General features: G+C 45.6%; 1 protein-coding gene across 23 annotated transcripts in view; it reads right to left on the reverse strand.

Annotated features, from left to right (window-relative positions):
* The window catches only part of JAKMIP3 (Janus kinase and microtubule interacting protein 3), a 206,058-nt gene that overhangs the window by 59,820 nt on the left and 121,245 nt on the right, over positions 1–24,993 (reverse strand). For 9 of the 23 annotated variants that reach the window (XR_006354784.1, XM_043983752.1, XM_043983746.1 and 6 more), the window contains exons 4-11: positions 16,588–16,803; positions 14,783–14,902; positions 9,834–9,980; positions 8,522–8,653; positions 7,583–7,618; positions 5,893–5,952; positions 2,054–2,182; positions 568–696 (exon numbers count right to left, since the gene is read on the reverse strand). Coding sequence is in view for 22 of the 23 variants with exons in the window: in XM_043983752.1 (XP_043839687.1) it covers positions 568–696; positions 2,054–2,182; positions 5,893–5,952; positions 7,583–7,618; positions 8,522–8,653; positions 9,834–9,980; positions 14,783–14,902; positions 16,588–16,803 (969 nt within the window). In the remaining variant the exon portion in view is untranslated. The remainder of the gene's footprint in view (positions 1–567; positions 697–2,053; positions 2,183–5,892; positions 5,953–7,582; positions 7,619–8,521; positions 8,654–9,833; positions 9,981–14,782; positions 14,903–16,587; positions 16,804–24,993) is intronic. The other 14 variants (XM_043983766.1, XM_043983761.1, XM_043983756.1 and 11 more) reach the window with 4 other exon arrangements.

The raw sequence follows: 24,993 nt of genomic DNA on the forward strand, positions 1-24,993 counted from the left end.
CTTTATGAACTGCCTCCGGAAACATCGCTGGAGATTAAAAATGACTAAAAGGCCCAAATGGGTGTTCTGTGGGAAAAGGCCAAGTCCAGTGTAGCTGCTACTCCTCCATTTGCTGAAAGACTCTCTCCCTCCTTCCCTGTTTCCTCCCTCCTTTCTTCTTCTCTTCTCTCCCTCTCTTTCCTCTCTGGCAGTGTGGGAGACACTGAGGATGGCCCACCACAGGAGGATGAGGGGAATGAAAGATTCTCTCCCTCCTTCCCTCTCTTTCCTCTCTCTGTCTTTCTGCTTCACCCTCCCTTTCTCTCGGTATCTCTGTCTGTCTCTCTGTATCTCTCTCTCTCTGTCTCTGTCTCTCTCTCATTTCTGTCTCTGTTTCCTCTCTCTGTCTGTATCTGTCTCTGTCTCTCCTTCAGACTCTTTTTCTATGGGGACCCAACATCCACTTTTCTTCTGCCATCTGAGTATCCTCCAGAGGTACCGGGGTGTGGGTTAGGGAGTGATAGAGAGGAATTATGGGAGTCAATGGAACCATGAGCTTTATCTTCATGAAATTTAAGTCATTTAGACCTTAACTTCTCGCTCTGCATCCAACGTCCCTCCCACTTGTTCCTGCAATAAGGCATATGCACGCTGCAAAGCCTGGTATTCCATGGTCAGCTGGCGGAATCTCAGCTCTGTCTCTTCTTTGGCCATACCCTAGAGAGAGAGAGAGATGATTGAAGGTATAGGTGCTCAGTTATTTCTCCCTTGTTTGTAAAACACAAAACAATGGTGAATTTGATTAAAACATTTTGCATTTTGAAAACAATGATATATTCAATGGGCAACATTTTGTTTCTAGGAAGGTTAGTTAGTCCATCAGAATATTCTGAGGGGCAGCCAGGTGGCACAGTGGATAAAGCACCAGCCCTGGATTCAGGAGGACCTGAGTTCAAATTCGGCCTCAGACACTTGACAATTACTAGCTGTGTGACCCTGGGCAAGTCACTTAGCCCTCATTGCCCCACTAAAAAAAAAAAAAAAGAAGAAGAATCTGCTAATGAGCCTACAGTCGATCCCCACTTACTCTGACTATGGAAATTAGCTTTTTTTTTAACAGGAGAAAGTAATTAGGGCAGACTTTTGTGGCAGAGTTTGCCATGGTGGGTGCTTGCTGCCTTGGCCCATTTTCCTGTGGTTCTGTGTTTGGAGTCTCCCTAAGGTTTCCCCAGAGAACACCAAAGAGGTGATTATTAAAACCTGATAGCATGAGGTGGCTGCTACAACATTGCCATCACTTGCTAAGACCTTCCTATTCTATTGGGCATGTCTGTGGCAAAGGCCAAACAAAGCATGGGGATACATTTTAAGCCTATATCAGAGGCCAAGTCTTTCACTATATTATCCTAATTGGGAAGGAAGGAAAAGGCACTTGCTATGTGCCAGGTCCTGTGTTAAATTCTTTAGAAATATTATGTCATTTGATCCTCATAACAACTGTAAGAGATAGATGCTGTTATTTCCCCCATTTTAGATTTGAGCAAACTCAGGCAGACTGAGGTTAAATGCCTTGCCCAGGATCATACAGCTAATAAGTGTCTGAGGCTGGATTTGAATTCAGGTTTTCCTGACTCCAGGCCCATTTCTCTATCTGCTGTGCCACCTAGATGCCTCACCTACCCTAATAATTAATAATGAAAAGAAAGGGGATAGAGATGGATAGGCATAAGTAAATAAAACAAACTTTAGCAATAATACAACTCAGGCTATGTTAATTCTCTCATTACTCAAAATTCTAAAGTATTAGCAGTGGAAAGGATCACAGAGATTATGTAATCCAATTTCTCCTTCAAAAGAGGAAACTGAGGCCTAGAGAGGGGAAAGAACTTGCCCAGAACTGCTCAGCTTGTTAGGAGTTAAGTCCAGTCAGTACCCTTCAGAAGCCCATGTTATCTTTATTGCATCGGCCTTCCCTGAGTTACAGCAGGGATGTAGTTTTCAAATACGGGGGGGTCACAATTTCAAAGGCCAAAAACAAAGTCCAACCAATTCCAAATGGGGGAAGAGTCATTACCTCCTCCAAGTCATCATCTGGTGTGCAAGGAGTCTGATCTGTTCTGTCTGTTTGATAGGAGATGGAAGACCCATCAGACTCTAAGGATGCTTCTTCATCATATCCAAAAAACGTCTCCACGACTGGCTTCTGACCAAAACACAAAGTGTTAAACACAAACCAGAGCACCAGAGTCAACAGCAAAGGCATGACTATGAAAGGCCCAGAAAGGCTCAGAAATGGCCAATCCAAGATGGTGGCCAATATGTTAACCACTACCCAGAGTCATCAAACACAGGGCCCAGGGAGCCTGCAGCACAAACCAGATGAAAATGTAACTTGAAAATGTTTAACAAGATAAAGAACATAGATAAGATGACATTTTAAAATGAAGTCAATCCATGGTATGGATGAATGGCTTTGGTTTCTATTGATTTTGACACCCCTACTGTCCACCACACCTGCCCAAGTCCTACACACTAATTTCCAGAGCCAGGATTGGACCCCGAGCTTCTGACTTCAAGCAGGGAGCAGTGTCTCCTGCAGATGCTTCAAAATCAGGGATTGGTCTGACAATTGAGGGGTCAGAAGCTGCTTCAGGGAGGAAACAGATGGGAAATGCAACCCACAATTTCTTATTTAAAATCCATTTTCCCTTGCCACTGACTGATCCATTTCCTACATTTCATGGAAACCAGGGAAGACTTACCGCCTCATGGGGTTTTTGGTGACCACTCACTCCCTGCCCAGCCCAATTGTGGGTGCCCAGGTGAAGGGCACAATTTAGACTTGACTCAGTCCCCATCCAAGCTTGGGGACTCAGGGTCTATGAATTTTGCTGCTTCTCACCGACTAGTGTTGGTGTGTGTATCATTGTCTCTGGTCACCTCCTTGCTAGGTGCCCATCCCCTCTCACCTCAGTGGTGCCTGTCGAACACAATTCCTTTGTCTTTATTTTTACTCATCTTGTAGACTCAGACTTTTCTAGACTATGCACATTGTCTTCCCCCAGTGGAATGGAAGCTTCTTAAAGACAGGCACTGTTTCATTCTTGTCTTCCCATTATCAGCACCTCACCCAGTGTAGGCATATGACAAGCAGCTGCTGACTAAAACGGTGGTGACTAAAATCAGGAGGTTATGTCATGACTTGCAGTGAATTGGATTCAAGTGAGGGAGGGCTATGCAAGGTCACCAGCCTCACTCTCTCTTCCAGAGCCATCTGGGTCCAGCGGCAAGATACACATCAGGAGGCAATTGGGGTTAAGTGACTTGCCCAGGGTCACACAGCTAGTAAGTGTCAAATAGCTCATGCTGGATTTGAACTCAGGTCCCAGAGAAGTCCACATCACTTCTGATTGTCACCATCACTGCCTGTGGCTTCTCCACAGATATATAATCACCCTCCTGCCAGTCCAGAAAGATCTGAATCAGTGTTGGATGGCCCCAGGCCTTCCCCAACCACTCCCATGCTCACGAAGGGAAGCATTAGGTCCCTCCAAGCTGTAAGATGGAGAATCCAAAGCCAGAGGGAGATTCATACTGAGCCATCCTGAGCTAAACAAGCACATTGCTCACTGGAAGGGTTCTGGGCACACCATGGAGGAGGAGAAGAGAAGATCAAAAGTGAACTGAGAACATTTTTGAATATAAAAAGGGATCCTAAGTTGGGAGGTGTGTAGGCATAAGTGTGTCTGTATGTGCACGTGTGTGCTTGCATGCATGTGTGTGTTGGTATATGTGTGGGTGGGGTAGATATGGGTTCATCCTGACCATTCTGTGCCCTTGGTTCAGGGTATTCCTTTGGTGTGTGTCCTGCTCCCATGCTATTGTTCCTTTCCCAGGCCTGGCTTGATGTCAGATTGGGCAGACCATCTGAGCAGCTCTCAAGGCATCCCACACATCGATGAGCCTTACATGTATCTTGTATAGTCCTAGCAGAAGGTCCATTAGCCATTTGATCCTACTGTGTGTTCATTCAAACCTCCTTCCAGCACTTTCCATTCCTTCACCAATGAGAATTTCCATTATCATTGAGACGAGAACCAATGAGATTCACAAACGCTTGACTTAGTGGGCCGATTGCAAGGGGAGGAATTTGGAACACAAGCAGACCTAGTCCAATCCCCTTCCAGAGGTGCTTCTGACCCCTCACACTTCCCACAAGGACACCAAGGAATGCTCCTCAGTGCCTGGAGCCTTCCGCCCCTTCTCCCTTTAGAGAGAGACTTCTGAAAGCCTCCATTTGGGGGCTGGCCCCAGGCGGCTGTGCTTCAATACTCTGCTGGCTGTGCATTTCCCAGCCACTCCTCCATCTAGTCTCCAGCTCCCTTCTATGTGTTGTCCTCTTCTGTCAGGCCATGAGCCCCTTCAGGACAGGGACTGCCTTCCTTTTTCATTGCATTGGCTCCTGGTGCTTACACAGTGCCTGGTACACAGTAAGCATTTAATAGATGCCTGCTTCCTCACACATTCAAATACTACTGGGCCCACTTTTCTCCTTGGCTCCTTCTTCACTGGCATCTCTGGATTTCTCCAAAATAAATAAAAGATCCTTTTGGACCACCAGAAACGACTCCTTTAAATCAAGTTTTCCTCTTTGCAACTTATCTCGAGTACTCCTAATTCTGTCCTCTGGGGCCAAGGAGAACTTTTTGCACAGACTGTTTTTGTGGGGCCACAGGTGTAGCTAGTGCTTCTTAATTCTCAGGCAAACACAACTGACCTGGGCCCCCAAAGCAGGCCCAGATTTATGTTTATGGTGTCAAACCAGCACCATAAACATCCATAGGCACTACACTTGATAAGGAAAGGAAAAATTTTTACATGATAACTTTGTCATATATCTGGGGGGAATACCAAGTTGTTCATGGTAGATTTGCAGTTTCACGTGCAATCATTTTTTATTGCACTGTTCTGTGGGAATGCTTGTTTGTTCTGTGAATTGAAAATAAAACTAATAAATAAATAAATGAATGAATGAATAGATGAAATAATGAATTAATGAATAAATAAATAGATGAATGAATAAATGAATGAATAAATGAATGATTGGATGGATGAATGGATAAATAAATAGATAGATAAATGAATGAATGAATAGATGAATGAATGGATGGATGAACAAATAAATAGATAGATAAATAAATGAAGGAAGGAAGGAAGGAATGAAGGGGTGGATGGATAACTAAATAAATAAAAGAAGTTGAAACTATAGCAGCAGGCCTTCTGACTTTGGAGGGTTCAGAATGTGTGGAAGAGAGGACTGTGTTGGGGGGGGGAGCCAGGTGAGGAAGGAAAGAGCTGCTGTCATTTTCCAGCATGTTTGATTTTTACTGACCCGGGGGCATCCCTCCTGAGGGTCCTGGGCCAGTCCCTGCTTCTTCCTCACGATGAGACAAAGCATCTCTCCCTAAGAGGCAGGACTCATTTCAGAGCTGGCTCCCCGGGGCACCCTCCAGCTGATGGGCAAATTGCCAGAGGTGAGGCAGGCTCTGTGCAGCTGGAAGGGCCATTTGGTCTCCACCGAGGCACATTTCTTCTGACTCCTTGGCTTCATGGATTCATGGGGAAAAGGCTCTTTTCCCAAGAAACAGACAGAGAGAAGCCCCAAGACATCATACCTTCCCTCCCTTCTCAGCTCATTTGATCCTCTGGGGTTTTAGAGACCTAATGTTTAACATGTTTGTAATGTAGCACCTATAGCAGATTCTTTGCTGGTCTCAGGAGGGAGAAGGGAAGGGAGGGGGAGAAAAATTTGGAACTAAAAAAAAATCTTTACATGTAATTGGAAAAAAATTAAAAATAAAATCAAACAATGTATCTGCATTTATTCATCTTTCAACATTCGCTGTCTTTTACCTTGGGGAGCTTGGCCATTTTCTTTCTCTGCTTCCTGAATCTTAAAAGTTTATCGCGTTCCTGCAAAAATCAATCAGTCAGACTCTTCCACACTTTGGACAATTCCATTTGTTTTTTAAAAAAAAAGGTTTGTTATGATACACAGTATCAACAACATTGTGTGTTGATCAACTGTGATAGACTTGACTCTTCTCAGCAATACAATGGTCTAAGATAGTTCCAAAGGACTCATGATGGAAAATGCTCTCCACATCCAGAAAAAGAAATGAAATCTAGATGCAGATTGAACCATACTATCTCTATTTTTTTTGTTTTTCTTTTTTGAGGTTTTTTCCTTTTTGCTTTGATTCTTCTTGCACAGCATGACTAATGCAGAAATATGTTTAATGTGATTGTATATATATAACATATCAGATTGCTTGCTGTCTTGGGGAGGGGGGAGGAAGGGGAAGGAAGGAGAAAAAATTGAAACTAGAAATTTTATAAAAACAAATGTTGCAAACGATCTCTACATGTAACTAGAAAATAATAAAGTACTTTTATGGAAAAAAAGATTTGCCTTCCCCAGACATCACAGGAGGGAGTTCCTGGGCATAGCCTCCCTTCACCTACACACCCCAGTGCCCCAGCCTTAGAGGGCTGTCAGCAGCAGAGGGGAATGCGGGGGCTTGGGGAGGGGTGCTAGGAGCTTGCAGAGGTTCATCCTCTAGGATGTGTCAGAGGCCAGACTTGGACCCAGGACCTCCCAGTTTGGAGGCCAGCCCTCTATCTGCTATCCCACACTGTCTGGCTTGTCTCCTATGGACAGCTTAAACTTTTTGTGCAGGCCTAGGCCCACCATGGCCCAATGGTTTCACATCCATACAGAAGGATGAAGAGCATAGCACCCAGAATTCAGGACCTTTGCTCATGAAAAATTGCAAGTCTTCACATAATGTGGCCTGCACATCCTGGGATGGAGGCCTAGAACCTAGAGGCAGTCACAAACTCATCTCCCACTTTGTTCCCATGTTCTTTGTGAGAAGGAAGGTAAGAGACAGGGCTAAAGCCCGAAGGGCTGCTGGGGCAGGAACGAGGAACAAGAGTGCACCCTGGCTGCAGCGATGCGTCTGTGCTCTCCTCACCGGCTTCTCCTGACTTTCCTAAGAAATCTGTATACATGCACACAAGACTCGTCCTAGGCATTCCTAAGAACACATCAGACCTTCTGGGCCTGGGGCTCTGCCAAAGAAGTCTGTGCCCCATGAAGGGAAGGAGAAATCTGACAGGTCCCGTTCTCCATGCATGCATATGTATGTATGTGTATATGTAGGGCACAGGGAACGAGGACAGGTTCAGCCAAGCCTCCCTGAATGAAGAGGCCAGGGCAACAGCCTGTCTCTAGACTCATGGGGAAGCAGGCTTTTTCCTTCCTGCAGAGTTTATGGCAGCTATGTCTGTGGTGAGGAAACTTAACTGGACTCTCTGTTAGCACAGAGGCATCATGGATGAGAGCAGAGTTAAGGGCCTGTTTTAATCAAACAAGAATGGCATCAAGTAATTCCGCACCACTGGACTCCAAAGGACAAATACTGGGGAAGGTGACCATGTAAACAAATGGTTATGCTTGCTAAGTACAGCCTGAGACAAAACACGCTGGTAATCACAGTCTCCATGAAGAGATCAAGGGGAATGAAGGGCTGGTACTCACCAAGACACTCTTCACATATCCTGCTGTCTCAAGGGTCTAGGATGGAAAAGTACAATAGAAGAGTTACTGACTTTCTAAGACAGCCTTGCTCTCTCAGGTGCAGTCATGGTGTGACAAGGCACAAGTAGTCGCTTCTAAGCCAGGAAGGCTGCACGGGGGATTCTGAGGGCCATGTGTGATGCACATGTGGCAATTCTGAGAGGTGGGTGCTATTATTATACCCATTTGACAGATTAGGTAAGTGAGATAGACAACAGTGACTCGCCCAAGGTCACACAGCTAGTAGGCACCTGAGGGCAGATTTGAACTCAGGTCTTCCTGTATCCAGGCCTGGCACTCTATCCACTGTGCCACTTAGATGCCCTATGATGGATGAATGTAGGATCAGAAGCATGTGGAGTCCCACCTAGAAGTTCACATGGAAGATGGAAATCTTTATAATTTGGACAAAGAGACACGAATTAGCAACCTCTCTATGAAATGAGCAAGAATCCCTTTCTATAAGCAGTTTTTTTCATCCACCAAATACCCCACTTCGCCTTCCCCTTCTCCAGTTAGGCCTGCGGTGTGGCTAAAAAGGATGTCCAGGGCAGCTAGGTGGCACAGTGGATAAAGCACTGGCCTTGGATTCAGGAGGACCTGAGTTCAAATCCAGCCTCAGACACTTGACAGTTACTAGCTGTGTTACCCTGGGCAAGTCACTTAACCCTCATTGCCCCTCCAACAAACAAACAAACAAACAAACAAACAAAAACAAAAAGGATGTCCAATAGAAGCTCTCTCTCCAGGCCATGGAGCACAACTGAGATCCTCTGTCTGCTTGCCACAGTGGCTCTTGGGCTAATTTCAGTTTGGATAGCCTCACAGCCAAACTTGTTACTATCCATACCACAAAAAAATGCACCCTGGGTCAGAGCTGAAAGGATGGCCTCAGTTTACCTTGGACAGCTCATCTATCAGGTTCTGCTGCTCCACCATTTGCATTCTCAAGAAGTCCACTTCTCTTTCCTCTTGACTCTGGTCAAGGTCATTTAAGGAGCTTGGCCTCCTGATTGATCCAGCTCTCTGTCTCTAGGGAAGCAAGCAAAGGGAATTTGGAGCCTTCTCCAAGGTCCTGAAGCCTCTTGAGTCCTACTCAGTTTCTCCTTCTAATGGTATTGAATAAGGAAAGTTCTACAAATAGTGGAGCCCCAGAAGTCTATGGGGAGAGGCTTGAGGCAGAGGGTAAGAGCCTCATTGGCTCTGGAAGCATCTCCAGGCCACACAAGGAAGATGCTATCATGTATGGTTCTTTCTCCACGAGTAAGGAGTAAGCTCTATGCTTCTGAGATGGACCATAAAAGAGCAAATCAGGGTGGGGGCCAGAGTAAGGTCACATGCCATCAGTATGTGCAATTACACAAGCCCAGTTTTATTTACTAAAATGCTTAATACAATAGTTGGATATGTGGTTTAAATCCAAGGAAGAAAGATGGAGAAGAACAAGTAAAAAAGATTCACATCTAAGGCAAAGCCAGAAACCACTCCCAAAAGGAATTTGTGACCCCCTCCTTTCCTTTTCTCCAAAGCTTGTCCACAAATCCCTTCAATCTGTTTTCCCAGTGTCTCCCCTATCCATCCCTTCAACTCTGTTTCTTCTGCCATTCCTCTGGTGTGACCCTCATTGGATCTGCCTGGGCTGTTTCCTGGCTTCTTTGAGCCTGCTCCTTGGTGTATCCCCTCTGCATAAACTGCCATCCACCTCCCCACAACACATTTTTACCATGCCTTGCCTTTATTATTGTTAGTTATTTTCATATTTGCAAGCCATCTCCCTCAATTAAATCCAAGTTCTGAAGGACAGAAGTCATGGCTCATGCCTGGTATCTCCTGAAGCCTTGCCCTGAGCAGTAGCAATAAATCTTACTCCTGTTGGGCTGAACCCAGAGTTAGAATCATATATAAGGACACAATAATAATGTACTCAAAACAAAGAACAGAAATGTGGCTAATAGCCATTAACAAACTAGGAATATCCAAGAGGACATTCTTGGGACCGAGTTATGACTTTGAGAGAGTTGGGGAGGGGAAGGGAATTCTTCTCCTTAGAAGAGAAAAGGGCACAATGGTGACTAAGTGAATGAAAATCCTGGGGTTATCTGGGACCCTGACCACAATCCCTCATCATCCCCTATCGCCTAAGTGGACATAGGGCCAACAGGCTATCTCAGCATCTCCTCTAAGTTCCCTTGTGTCGCAGAAGCCATCTTACCATCTCTAGGTTCTCTTGTGTTACAAACTTCAATTTGTTTTCCATTCTCCGTAAAGCATGGGACAAATCTTCATTTTTCCTACTCAAGCGTTTGTTTTTGTCTAGCAAGGGTCTATACTGACTTTCTGCTTCTCTTAGTCGCTTCAGCTGAAAAAGAAAAATGGTCCCACAGAATTAAAAATAAGGAAGACAGATATGGCTGAGTAATGTTCATTAAATGTCCAGAGAATTTACTTAAAGCAAATTTTGGCTAGAACAACACAATGCTCAGACACCCCCGTGAAAATAAAAGACTCAGTCATGAAGGTGTTGTTGGTATTACATATGGCTTCCTTCCCTAAAAACTTCCTCCTAGGAGGGCAAATTGGATTCATTTACTTCAGGTACAGAATTCAGTCAAACATGGATGGATGTGAATATCAACAAAGCCCAAGGGCAGCATGTTGCTCTGACTATCCCCTCTTAAATTAATGATGGAGGAGGCTAAAAGGGATTAACAGATAACCTAAGACTTGATCAATAGTAGCTAAAAGGGTTAACAGAAAAACTAATGTTTGAGTTTTTATCAACAGTAACCCTCCCTATCAGCCAACACTATCAACAGAAGCTTAGAGAGTAACCAGGGACCATTCAGATTAATATCCATTAATATTCCTAGATGACAGGAGACAGAAACTCTGCCTAGGAACCAGATCTTAAAGTAAAGAGATATCTTAAACAAAGAGACCCTTAGGGTCTGACAAGTTTAAGCATTTCTTTGTTGTTAATTATAAAAGGATTTTATTATTTTCCAGTCACATGGAGAGAGAGTTTTCAACATTTGTTTTCATAAGATTGCTAGTTTCAAATTTTTCTCCCCGCCCCAAGAGAGCAGGTAATCGGATATAGGTTATATAAGTACAATCACATCAAACATATTTCTGCATTAGTCATGTTATGAGAGAAGAATCAGAGCAAAAAGGAAAAACCTCAAAAAAAAAACAAAAAAGAAAGAAAAACAGCAGCCCCCAAACCAAAAGAAATAGTATGGTTAAGCATGTCTTTATGATCATGCCCAGAAAGATCAAACGTGTCCTTAAGTACCACCTTATGACATTTAAACCCCCAAAACACACCCCTAGAGAAAAAGGTGCCTGCTTTGGAGTATGTCTTAGGACCCCAGGAAGTCCAAAATAGGATATGAACCTCCCACAAGGAGGAGATTAAGATAATGAGGAAATAACTTACTTTTCTTACTATAAATACAACCATTTCCATCTCCCTATTTAAGACACCTCTCTGATGGTCTCTCTGTGGTCTCACAGTATTTTAATAAAACTTGGGAAACTGAGTCACTGAGTCTTGTAATTCTTTGGGATATCTCCTGATCAATTTGATCAATTAAATTCATCCCTACCTCATTCTCAGTAGTCAGAATCACATTACTTGAAGGGTACAATACACTGAAAGGTCACTGGGCATGAAAATCCATCCCACTAAGAACACAGACATCCTTTCCATTCCTCAATGATGAGAAAGGCTGATAAGGCATCACTGCTGCTGCATGCACAGGTGTCAGTGGTGCTAAACAGTGGCCTCATGCACCTCCTACCAGAAGTGGAGAACTGAGGGTCCTCTCAGCCAACAGTCCACTTGTGCTAGGATTACTCGGACACTTGAAGGAAAAGAGTTTCTTGGCTTAGGACTTCCAGCTCCCATTCTAGGTTCTCTTCTTTGCATTCAGTGTGCTAGACAAACTCAGATCTCAAATGACCTCATCTTCCTTTCCTCCAGCAGTAGCCCAGCCTCTGGCTGCACAGTCATGGAGGGATAGGCTAGAAGGTCTTGGTTGCCCAATTTATGGGACTGACCCTGCTCTCAAGTATTTTAGGGATTTCATAAGCACTACTGCTCTCTGAGGGTGAGGGGGACATGATGAATCCCTCCTGATATGCCCTCCTCCCGCCATCTATTCTCTCCATATTGATTCTCCCTCCACCCTCAATATGTTTGAAATTTCTGGTTTTCTGAAGGCTGCCCTTCTATCAGCTCCTTCAACCCCACCAGAGGTTAGCCACCTTTAAAGGCTGGAATCCAACATGGACAAGGGAGAAGGCCAAGCATTCTGATCCCAGTAGGGTTCTGCGATCAGAACCAAGACCTTCTAGCCATATTATCTTTGGTATTTCAGATGCAGTTGACTCTGATCATGCCAAGAGCTGGAAGTCCCAGCTCTTCCCAGATTGAGGGCACAAGGAGTAGATGGCATATAATATGGATTCATCAAACCCACAGAGTATAAAGCTGACAATTACCACCCCTGATCATTCCAGAGGGACTTTTTCATGGTGTTCTAAACTTGGTCAGGAATCCACAGTCTGAAAATGAACCTCTTCCTACACTGTTAAAAAAATAAATGTTTTGTTGATGCTTTTTAAAAACACTGTTGTCATCCCCCAATATATCCTTTCTCTCTTGTATCAAAGAGGTACACTTACTCCACTGTCCAGGTTCAACAAAGTGTGCTTCATTCTGCACCTAGGATCCACCAGGCACTTCTGACAAGGGGGAGGAATGCCTTCCTGCCAGCCCTCTGACATGATGAAAAGTTACTGCCATCTTTCCTTCCTGTTTACTTTTTTGTAGTTGCTCCATATATCATTCTTTTGGTTGTACTTGCTTCTCTCTGTATCAGTTCATGCAAGGCTACACTAGTTTCTCTGAATTCCTTACATATCCCATTATATTCACATACCTCATTTTGTTCAACCATAATCTAATCAATGGGCACCCACACTTGGCTTCAAGTTTTGGGCCACCACAAAAAGTGCTGTCATAGACAGGCTTCGACATAGGGGACATTTCCATCTGTCTTTGCCCACCTTGAGCCAAGCACCTTGTAGTGAGATTGCGAGTTCCCAAGCTGTGTACAGCTCAGGTACTGTTAGCAGAATTCCAAATTGATGTTTAGATCAGCTGGATCACCATGCTTGCCAGAAGAAAGGAATAGTCTCTTACTTCTATTGGATGATCCTTAAGGGCAGGACCTTTTAGCCTTTGGGGGTGTCTTACTTAATAATGTCAGTCTCAAAACCTGAGTTCTGCCAAAAAGAATCATCAGAGTTTAGCCATGACTATATTGAAGGGCTAGTGCCAGTGCTTCTGAGATAGGGGAGATGCTATCAGGGCACCCATGAATAAAACCAGCTCTGGCTCGCTGAGGATCGGCCATGACCTGGTTATTTCAGATCACATTCTACTCATTTCTGTCTCCAAGAAAGCCATGCAGGACCATAAAGGTTGTAGATACAAAAGGCCCCGAACTAAGATCATCCAAGGCAAGTGTTGATTCATTTGAGGTTACCCTATAACTGACTGTGGCAACTCAACTAAGAACCATGGACAGAAATTCAGACATGGGAGAGCTGGTGTCAGTGTATGGTAAAAAAGTCTGCAAAGGGAAGGTGATTCAGAAAGGTCTTGAAAGACTCATATGAACTGATGTACAGTGAAGCAAGCAGAACCAGGAGGACATCGTGCACAAAGACAACATTATCGCTCTATGAGCAACTGTGAATGACTTAGCTACTCTCAGCAATGCAATGATCCAAGACCATCCCAAAAGACTAATGATAAAGCAGGCTACCCACCTCCAGAGAAAGAGCTGATATGGATGGAACATAGACTGAAGCAAGCTATTTTGCACTTTCTCTTTTTTTACTTGAGTCTTTTTTATGTAATATGGTAATGTTGTACATAATTGCACATGTATAACCTATACTGCTTGCTTGCAACCTTGCAGAGGGGGGAGGGGAGGGAGGGAGGTAATGAGAGAGGGATAGAATTTGGAACTCAACACTTTAAATAAATAAATGGAGGGGAAAAGAAAAAAGAAAAAAGTATGCAAAGGAAAGAACTAATTCTGGGCCCTTCTCCATCACCAAGCAGAGGCTATAGGCCTGGACCACTCAGGAGGGATTCCCAGTGAGTAGCATATCATCTTATGTGTCAAAATTTCATGTCTGGGGGCAGCTAGGTGGAGCAGTGGATAAAGCACTGGCCCTGGATTCAGGAGGACCTGAGTTCAAATCCAGTCTCAGACACTTGACACTTACTAGCTGTGTGACCCTAGGCAAGTCACTTAACCCCCATTGCCCCACCCCCCAAAAAATAAATTAATTAATTAAAATTTCGTGTCTAATGCAAGCATATCCAATCAATAGATCAGAACAGACTGGGAGAATCTTAGAGACTTATGTAGTAGGTCTCCAAACCAGTTGTTGTTACTGCACTAACCACACTCATGTATCTAAAATTTCCCAGGATTTCCGGGAAAGAGCTGTTCATCTTTAGGGACTTTATTGCCTCTCCCAAATCTTCCTATTCTCCACCTACTTTCTCCCCTCCCCTAAACCAAATAGTTTTCAGGATTTGGGAAGAAAGTAGGTTTTTTTTCACCATGAAGTTAGAGATTCCCAGTCTCATTATTGAATCATAGGATTTCATAGTTGGAAAGGGTCTCAATGTCTATCTCATCTGACCCAGTGTTGAAAAAGATGTACCACAATTGGACAATTGGCTATTCAGCCTTCCTGAAGACTTCCCATGAGGGGAAGCCTATTACCTCTCGAGGCTATCCATCCTCCTTTACCAAAGCTCTCATTACTAGGTTGTTTTCCCTGATATCAAGCCCAAATTTGCCTCTTTGACACTTTAACTCATTGCTCACAGTTTTGTCCACTGGAAGCAGACACACTAAGTCTGATCTCTGTTCCCTAGAAAACCCTTCAGATATAAGTGTGTCTAGCCATGAGCAAAATTAATAAAGAGAAAGTATTGTGGAAATCAGTGTGTGTGTGTGTGTGTGTGTGTGTTTGTGTGTGCTCGAACATGCTATAAAGACACTGGATGAAATCAGGGCCCCATGTTTCCCAGGACTTGTGCTAGTCCAAAGGCCACACTCGACTCACCAGTTCATTTCTCTCTTCAGAAAGCAGGGCATTGCGGTCCTCCAGCTTCCTAATGATTGCACTTAATTCAGCAATTTTAAGTTGGAAGCGCCGGGCATCTTTCTCATCCAACTGCTGTTCCTGAAACAAGAATCAACTGCAAATAACTGTCCACCAGCCTGGGTACCTCCAAGCTCCCCATGCCCCAGACCACTCCAAGGAAACCATCCTATTCCTTTTTCATGCTCTGATCTGAGTCCCAGGAACTTGTGGCTATGGTCCCAGAAGGATGCAACCGAGGTCACTATATCATTGCAGATTGCACGATGATAACAGAAATGGAAGGAGAGGAGAGATGTAGGGAAGGAGGCAGATGTCATAAGGGGACATGTGCAAGTACAGATGTCACAGAGGTCAGACACATGAATGAAAACATTGAATGTTCATCCAATGTTTTCCATGTTTGCCACTGTTGGACTGAGTGTTCTCCATCTGGGGAAGCCTCACTACACTTCCTGGCCCAGGGGAAAACTCTGGGTTCCTATTTAGTCAAAAGTTAAGTTGGCCTTTTATTGAGGACCCTGACATACATCTGTTTCCTTGAATGTGTTTGTCCTGCCTACAAAGGCCAAGGCTGTTTCACCTGGGGGCCTTAAACTGATTTTTAAAAATATTTTGAGAATTCTATTTCAATAGAATTGGTTTCCTTTGCAATCCCATGTATTTTGGTTTAGGCATTTAAAAACATTATTCTATGAAGGAGCTCATAGGTATCACAAGAGATGACTGAAGGGATCCAGGACACCAAAATAAGTTAAAAACTTCTGTGCCAAGAGGTTCCAAAAACAGTTATTGGGGCAAATCGTGAACTCTCTTTAACCTAATTCTAGTGTTTCCTTGCACTATAGTCTAACCAGTATGAGGGAAAAGAAATGGGGTTTCTTGTCCTCCAAGCCAGGGCATTGACAGCTGCCAAGTTTTTGCCATCTTTGGACCTTATCCAATAGAAATACAGTTTTTGGTTCAATGTCAATGTTCCTGAGGCTACTGGACAGTGAGATGGACTTCCTCAGTCAACAGGTGCAGGAGAGGCTGGGAACAAGGAATTTAACCACTTGGGCATGTCTGGACCCTCAGATTTAAGCTGCTGCTCCCCAGAATGCTAACCCTGAAGATTTCATTGATGATCAGCAGTGAAGATAGGCCCAGCCGGGGCCCAGCCAGGTAAAATCAGCTGCCTGGCAATCCTCACGCTCACTAGCAAATCAAGGCAGAAGCAGAAAGGTGATAGTATCACTTAGCCAGGCATTGAAGAGAGTGACTGGGAGGGACTTAGGGCCAGAGAGGCCTGCATGGAAACAAACCAAAGAGAAGCAAAAATGAGTGGGAAGTGTGTCCATCCCCTCCCTCCATGGGGAAGATAAAAGCCCCTAGAGCAACATGGAGTGGGTGAGTTTGGTGAGATGTTCAAATGAGGCTGAGCTCTCCATGGGCTGCAAGGAGAGCAGAGAAAAGAATTCTGAAAACCAGCAACCACTGTTAGCATCCTGCCGGACCAGCAGTTAGAAAACTTGATTGATCATTGTCAGTGAGCGGAGTTTGCCAAGTGACGGCCATCATTTCAGCTGCATAAATAGTCAGAAAGCAAAAGCAAAAGCAAAAGCAAAAGAAATCCCTCTCTCCACCAAAATGAACCAAACCAAACCCCAAGGAGCCAAAGCCCTCCAGGAAACAGGCACAAGCCCCCCGTGGGCAGCTCTGCCGCAGTTCCTCAAGGTGCCAGACTCTGCTCCAGCCTTGGGTCAGGGCCATAGGGAAGTGCTTACAGGGCTTCCTGAGTGGTCTGAGGCGTCTCCTGCACCACTGCCAAAAGGAAGCTCTCGTTTGGGGCTGCCCAGATGCCGATCGGCCTCTTTGACCTGAGAAAGCTGTTCATCTAAAGCCTCTTTTTGGAGTTGAAGTCTCTGAGCATGCCCGGCTTGGACCCCTAACTCTCTCTCCAGCACGCAGACTGCTCTGTCTTTAAACTTTATCTCCTCCATCTACAAGGAGAACAAAACACAGTCACACACCCATGCATGGTAGAGGTCTGCAGTTACCATAGAAACAGGAAGGAGAGCCCTGGAGCAGCCTCCTGAGCGGTACCCAAGGCAACCATATTCCAGTTCTATGTGGGCGTCTGACACCTTGTCATGAAGGCAGGCTGGCTCTCTGGGGAGACCTGAGACTCTCAGCCCCAACTTGGAGCAAGGGAGTGATTCCGCTTGTGCCTGTTGTTCTTTCTTGGCCCAATCTCCAATGATCCCTGTGATTGTGGCTACTGTTGCCTGTTAGAGTCTCACTGCACAAAGCCTGAGCAGCAACCTGAAGCCAACCTTGCCCAGACCTACCTTGGCTCCATTCATTCATTTGGGGCCATTTTCCTTTTCAGGTCATCGAATGTCAAGGTGTTTTAATCCAGGCTCAACAGAACGTAAGCACTTTGCCAATGGTCCTTGGTGGACTAGAGGTGGTCAAATTGGAACCCTCAATCGCCTTTCTCCCCCTGGTGGGCTTTGGGGTTCCCTTCTGCCTCACCACCAGCTGGTTTATACTCAAAGCCTAGAAATTCATTTGGATACAAATATGGCACAATTTCCAAGGGAGGCAGCCAGAGCAGACCTCTGAGTAAGGAAGGCTGGGTTCAAGCCTAATCCCCCAGAGCCCCAGGCCACTCTCTAAGACTTGACATTACTGTACACGTGCCAGTCTTCACTGGTGGAGTGAGTTGTCTCCCACAAAAACGTCCCAGGACCAGTCCCCAACATTACCTCAGTAAACCATACCCCCATTGCTATAATAATAAAAATGACCAAAGTGAACCCTCCTATTTCTGTAGCACTCTGTTTGGCAAAGCAGTCTTCTCCTATCTTCAGCAAGAGCACATGATGCCCATTTAACAGATGGGCAAACAGAAAACAAGTTGCTTGTGAAGATGACAAATACAAGCTGAGGACTGAGAGCTGCTTCCAGCTTTATAGTGTTAAAAATAATTACTCCACATGACAGTGTGAGAGCTTTGTGTAGAGAGGAGATTTAGAGAAGGGAAGAAGGCAGTGGTGGGGACCCTGCCACTGTGCCCAACCAAACTCAGAGCCTTTGGAAGACAAAGCAATCGCATCCAGGGAAAGCTTCATTTTGAATTTCATTGTGTCTAAATTGGCTGCTTCAGCAGGCTCCTCCATGAATGATGCTCTCAGTGCCATCCCTTTGTGCAGCCCCCATTGGATCAGCACTCCTCCCCATGTGCAAACATGTGTTTGCAAGTACCTCCCCCAGGACTTTCAAGAGCCAAAGACAAATGGCCTATTTCCCAAAGGGCTAGGGAACCACCCTGAGCTAGGATGAGTAGCCCCCAAGATACTGCATTGGGAGGACTTCCTGGAAACCCTTTCCTACTGCAGGGACTGACAGGCAGACAGAAGGACCCACCCCTTTCCATAGGCAGCCTTCAAGAGCCCCTACCCAGTCTCTGCTTTGGGGATAACAGAAGCTGTCCTTGTTTATGGACAATGGGACATTTCCAATGGGAATAGAAAGGCAGCTAGGGTTTTCTCACAGAAGTGTAGCAGAAGAGATGGCTTCCACCAGCAACTCTCATCAACCAAGCCTGTAAACCTGGGGTTTGGTAATGATAAGAGTCTTCATTTACAGTCTCCCCAACAGCAATGAAGAGCAGTGTCAGCCACCAGTCCTGGACCCTAATAGGACTTTAACTTGGAATGAATGAATAAATGGATAGATGGAAGGACAGATGGATGGTTGGATGTATGGATGAACTAGTTTAGAAAGGCATATATCCTCGAATGACAGAGCAGAAACAGAAACAGAATTGTTTGGACTTTTATTTTTTCCTTGAGTTTTATGAAATCCTGAAAATGAGCCATCTGCTGAAGTTAGCTTTGAAATAAAGGGATGCAACATCTGAGAAACTGAAATTTCACAGTAGCTGTGACATTGTGGGTTGGTGCAAACACAAGATGAGATCAATAGTCAAGCCCATCTCAGGTTTATATAGGCAGCTGGGGGGAAACCTGGCCCCTCTCCCCAATGGAGCAAACAAAGAGGTTCTCAGGTTCCAGGGAAGTGTTCAATAGAAGAAGTTCTCTCTGTAATTTCCTGACAATCAAAGCAAATGGAAAGATGAAGAGAGCTATTAGTGAAGGAGGTGGAGGGAGGGTGAATAAGAAGGAGCAATGACTTACTGCTGATTTTGCAATCTTTGCCAAGCTCCCAGCCAGGGTAACACAGCTCACCCTTTGTGAGCTTGGAAATGCTGAGGTTTCTCAGGCCAATGTGGCTGCTGGGGTGTATGTGTCTATGTCTATAGGGGTGTGGGGGTGTGTATGTATGTGTGGGGTATGTGTGTGTGCACGCGCGCGCGTTTTAGAATATGCACCAAGAGCCAATCTGCTCACCATTAACAAGAAGGCAGACTATGCCTCAACACAACCACTGCAGGTTGGCATTGTGTGTGGCCCCTGCCTGCACTGTATTCTTATGGGCGAGGACCAGCTGATCTGTAGCTGCAGAGCATCCCTGCCCAAAACAGGCAAACCCCAGAGGGGTCAAAAGTTTGAACTTCCTAGAGAAGAGGAAGGGAGGACGTGCTCTGTGGTTGTAGCTAAGGACAAAAACTTTGCCTTTGTTTTTGTTTTGTTTTGTTTTGTTTTGTTTTTGTTGGGTTTTTTTGAGTGAGGCAATTGGGGTTAAGTGACTTGCCCAGAGTCACACAGCTAGTAAGTGTCAAGTGTCTGAGGCTGGATTTGAACTCAGGTACTCCTGAATCCAGGGTCGGTGCTTTATCCACTGTACCACCTAGCTGCCCCTTGCCTTTGTTTTAAAGCCCAACTTTCCCTTCTTTATTTTGGGGACCCCTTGTTTTTACAGATCTTTAGGGTTTGCGAAGCACTCTCCTTACAGCACTCTCTTGAGGTGAGAATTATACCCTTTTTACAAATGAACAAACTGAGAACAAGGAGTGAAGTCACTCCTTAGGGGACACACACATAGCTCATCTCCAAGCTGGTCTTGGAGCCCTAGTCTCCTAACTTACAAGATCACAGTTTGGAGCTGAAAGGGACTTTCAAAGTCACCGAGTCTAACCCCCTATAATTTTACAGATGAAGCAAATGAGGCTGAGAGAGGGCCAGTGATTTGCCCAAGGTCACGCATCCAGTAAGGTTCTGAAGCGGGGTCCGAGGCTGGATCTTCTTAAGTCCAGTGCTCACCACCACCCCGCCTCTGGACTCCAGGCCAGAGCTCACTCTACTGACCCACAAGGTACTGCCACCCTTCTGCCTCATCATATGGAAGCTCCAGATAGGCCTGAATAAAGCTCTGCATCTTCTTTCCAGACAATTCCTCCCCTTCCGTTCAACCCAATGAAGGAGTCCCTTTCAATCCTTATTAGTCCAAAGCCTTTTTAATCAGATTTGTGGGACATCTGGCCAATTCATTCTTCCCAGCCTGTGTTTATGGGCTCCATCTCTGGCCAGGAATCTGCCACCCCTGTTTTGTGATCCGCAATCCAGAAATCCAGCCCCATTGTCAGCGTCGCCTTCTTAGCCAGCTGCTCCCCCCTAAGTTCATGTTTCTCTTCTGGGTCTTTTTTCTTCAATAAACAAAGTGAAGAAGAGAACCTGTGCCATTGTGTCTTCAGTTTCTGGTCCAAGACTTCATCGTAATCGACCATTTTAGTTCCTTCTGAAAGTGTAATTTGTGTCCATGTGAATCACCAGCCATGGGCAGCCGAAATCCATTTGGGTAAGTCTGCTCTCTCATGTTTTCGATCCATGGTCTAGGAAGACAAGAGACTCCTCCATTGGTGTCATATTTACAGAGTTGCCTCAGGCCCCCTGGCCAGCACACCCACCTCCTCCTCCTCTGCTCATCCTCCTCTTCCCCTTTAATAGGAAATCTCTCTTCCGAGAGCTTCTGCAGTATCACCATATCACTCTCTTCTCTTGAAGATCTCCAATCTCTTTTAGAATCTCATCTTTCCCGACATCCTTTTCCTTCCATTGCTCCTCTGTGGAGCTCTCTTGTCATTTCTATCAAGCTGAAAGGGGGCACATCCCCCTGCTTCAGCTCAGATCCCCTCCTTGCTTCCATTTTCTTAAGGAATCCTTCACTCTCTCTAACAACATGGTGTTTGGAGAGGCCTTCTTTGAGTCCTTTTATCTTTTCCTTCAGGAAGGAGAGACACACCAGGCAAGTCACTGACCAGCTTCCCTTACAGGACCCTTCTCCATAAGAGTAGAAATGTTCAGCCTTGTTTCTTCCAGTTCCCATCTCAAACCCACTGGATACGTTTTACAGTCAAAGATCATTTTTTGACTTGGTGACCTCCCTCAGATTCCTCTTCCTGTCTCATCATGCTCAAGTCACCATCACCTCCCCTTTAGTCCTGTGCTATTCTCCCATTTCTGTCATGAGTTTGCCCTACCCTCTAGTCAACTCCAGGACTGGCTCTGACCCTCTAGTTGTTCACCTACCTTATCTTACTTCCCTTCCCTTCCCTTCAGAGAAGGTTCCTTGGGAGTTAGATGCAGAGCCTGAAGTTCACAGAGATAATGGGAAGCAGGGATGGGAATCAAGGGGCCTGGATGTGACTCCCTGTGCTATTACTGCTGACAGTCACACCTCTATGAGTTAGGCAAAAAAATAAGCACTTTTCCCTCCCTAGACTGGATGAGCTCTCCAGTCCTTTCCAGCTTTAGAGAGAGATACTGGGAAACCCCTGAAGAAGAAAATGTGGCCTTCCCACCTATGGTTTTCAGAATCCCTGGAGGTCTGTGATGTAGTGTATTACTGGGGAGGTCAAAGGTAACATAAAATATCGGGATCAAAAATGGTGTGGGGAGGCAGCATCCCGTGGAGTGTAGGAAGGTGGACTTGGAATTGGAAGACCCAAATCTCACCTCAAGTATTTCTTGTCTCTGTGAGCCAGGACAAGTCAGATTCCCTCCCTGGCTCTCAGTTTTCTCATCTTTAAAATGAGGGGTTTGAGCCAGATGACCTTAAAGGTCGCTTGTGGGTGACAAGATAATAACACCTTTTGAGAGGAACATGCTTGGCAGGCCTGAAAGTGTTATGGAAATGGCAGGGTGTGTCATGTCAGGCAATCACTGTGGGGTGAATGGAGAAGCCCAAGCTTCAGGCATGTCTTTTGTGCTTCTGAAGCCCTCTTTATGTGCAGGAACTCACTGGCTTGTCACACTAACCCTGTGAGTGAGGCAGGGAGCCAACAGCCACTCCTCACTACCTGTGGCACCAGGGACAGGTGTCTAACACTCCATGAATCCGTTTTCTCACCTGCAGAATAAAAGAGCTTGGCTGGCTGGTCTCATGGTCCCTTCAACTACATACATGTCCTCTGGTCCCGTGAGTGCCTGAGACCATGAAGGAGAATAAGTCTCAGCTACAGTCCCATCCTCCCAAGGAAAAGGACTTCGTGCCTCCCCTGTGGTGACTATCTCCAACGTGTCCTGGCCCTAGTTTGTCTGAACTTCTCTCTCTGCTTGTTGTCTCTCCCATGAGACCATGAGCTCCTCAAGGGCAGAGGATGCGCTTTGCCTTTCTTTGCATCCCCAGTGCTTACTTAGCACAAGGCCTGACACAGGAGGTGCTTAATAAATGTTTATTAAGACAATGATTGGTGAGAACCTGCTAGGGATTTTCATTCAACATCAACAATGTGGGAAGTAAAAAAACCTGTTGGACTGACCCACAAGGGTGGGAGTAAACGAGCATTCTGGCAGTTGACGAAACAGGTCTTCACATAGAGACAAGGGCCGGGTTTGGGGTCGAAGGTCCTGGGTTCAAATCCTAAATCTAGTCCCTCTAGCCACCTCCGTGGGCAGGTCACTCGGGTCTCTGGGCCTCAGCTTCATTGTCTGTAAAATGAACAGGGGGTATTACATGGCTTCTAAGGTCTCTTCCAGCCCGACATCTATGGTCCTAAATTCAGATACCTAGAAATCAACAGGAAAGCTGACTCAAGAGTAGAGAAGAGTTCAAATCTGGCCTTAGACACTTTACACTTACTAGTTGTGTGACCTTGGGCAAGTCACTTAACCCTCATTGACCCAGAAAAAAAAAAGAGTAGAGAAGATGCTCATTTTGTCCTCTCACATACCTTGTTGCCTTCTTTTTGAAATAGAAGCCAGCTTGGAAGAATGACAGCTGGCTCTATGGGCTGCCTCCCATGTGGCAAATAGTGGGGTTTAAGGGCTGAGTTTGATGTGTACAGCAATCTCTTTATGTTGTTTTAATTGCTGATAGATGTTGGTATCCTGCTGTAACTGGGTCTTTCAGCAGCTGGGGTGGAGGCAAGGTCTTTATGAATCACTTTCTTTTTTTAATTGGAAAGATGGGATTTCCATTTGCCTGTAATTTGTTGGCCTTCCAGGACTCATGACAGCAGAAGCAGGCTGTGTTTTTCTGTTTTATGGGACTGTGAATTAGACGCACACACCTCAAGTATTCAATAGATGCCTTGACCACATCCTCCTTCCTCCCCTTCCCAGGAGTGTGCCCTGGGCGGTGCACAGCTTGTGGTCCAGGCCACCTTATGGATGCACATTAATGGCTAGACACAGGCATGGGAAGGGCTAATAACAATCCACATATTCTTCATCTGTCCACAGAGAGAAAACCATAGAACCAGCAGAGCAGGAAAAATGGAACCACATGGGGAAATGGGCTTGGCTGGTAATGTCCCGGCTGTTTATTATTTTCCTTATTCTCTATCAGAGAAAATGAAGTTAAGAAGATCCAAGGAACGACAGCTCCTCTGGACATAGGACCAGAGAACTGTGCTTCGAAGTAGAAAAACCAAGTCTATTGATGAAAACTCCATACCTCAAGGCAAGGTCGGCTGTACTGGAGACAATCAACAAGAGCCCCCTTTATGTGAGCCCAGAACCTTAGCTTGTCATGGGCACCTTCTAGGGACCTGAGGAGGGTTACGTCCCTGGAGTCTTCAAGCTAAACACATCCAGGCAGGTCCTCAAGTGGCCCCTGGGTCAAAGTAAGAGCCTTTCCAGGCTCGAGCTCTCTCCTTCCAACCCTCTGCAGCTCATCGGCATCATTCTCCAAAAGTGGGACCGAGTGTTGAGTGCAATCCTCCAGGCTTTTGGGAGGAAAGTGCTCTGCAAACCTAAGCATTTTCTCTTTGCAGATGTGAATAATTCCAAGCACTCCTGTGAACTTTAGGAAAATGGAATGAAGCAAAGCCCAGCAGCATAGCCCCTTGAGGTCGGCACCTCCCAGGACCCTCTCAGACTCAGGGAAGTTACGAAGCAAATGCTTCTCATTTGGGCTGGATCTCATTGATAGAGACTAAATGAGGGAATGGTGCAAGTGTAGAGTTTGGCCTCTCAAGCTCCTAATACTCTATTGGGAATAACGGCCCCAATTTATAGATAGAGATACTGAGGCCAGAGGAGGGGAGTGGCTTACGCAGGGTGATGATACTAGTAAGTATCTGAGGGTAGGATTTGAATCCAAGTCTTCCAGAGTCTAAGCCCAGTCCCCTCCCCAGGCCACCTCATTGCCTCTCAGTATAGCCCTCTTTGAGCACCTCTTCTTTGGCCATGTGGCACCAGGTCAGGTTAGGTCTTATGACGGATGCCAGTCTCTGCCCGGCACCTGCTGAGGACACAAGAGATGCTTAGAAATATCTATAAGAAAGGCTAGCATCTAGAATTTGCCCTGGGAGCAATTAGATGGATTTCAGTAACTCTAACTGAGGAGAGTTGGCCCATTGTGCAGATGGGGACACTGAGGCACAGAGAAGAAGGAGACTGCCCAGGGTCACACAGTGAGTAAGGAGCAGGAACAGGAGCAGAAGCAGGGCTGGATCCAGGTCCTGCCAGTCCCAGACCAGAGCCTCATGAGCCAGGTCCTGTGGGCATCTGTCCTGTTTATGCCCACCCTCTGTGACTTGGCACCCTCTCTGCCCATCAGCTCCCCTGTTCCTACTGGCATCCCAGGCACACCCAGATTTATGAGCAGGAGCTCCAGCTGCATTTCTTCCAGAAGGGAAGTCATCACTCTCTGGTCTTGCCCAGGCAAGAAGCAAAGGAAGGAGAAGCTTCCCCGGCCGGTCTCTGAGTCTTTAGTCCAGCCAGAGGCTTGTCTGAGAGACTTTTCTAATGGTTTTTATTTTCCAAAGCTGTAGCCCCAGC

The sequence above is a fragment of the Dromiciops gliroides genome, chromosome 2, assembly GCF_019393635.1.
Source record: "Dromiciops gliroides isolate mDroGli1 chromosome 2, mDroGli1.pri, whole genome shotgun sequence".
NCBI classification, from domain to species: Eukaryota; Metazoa; Chordata; class Mammalia; order Microbiotheria; family Microbiotheriidae; genus Dromiciops; species Dromiciops gliroides.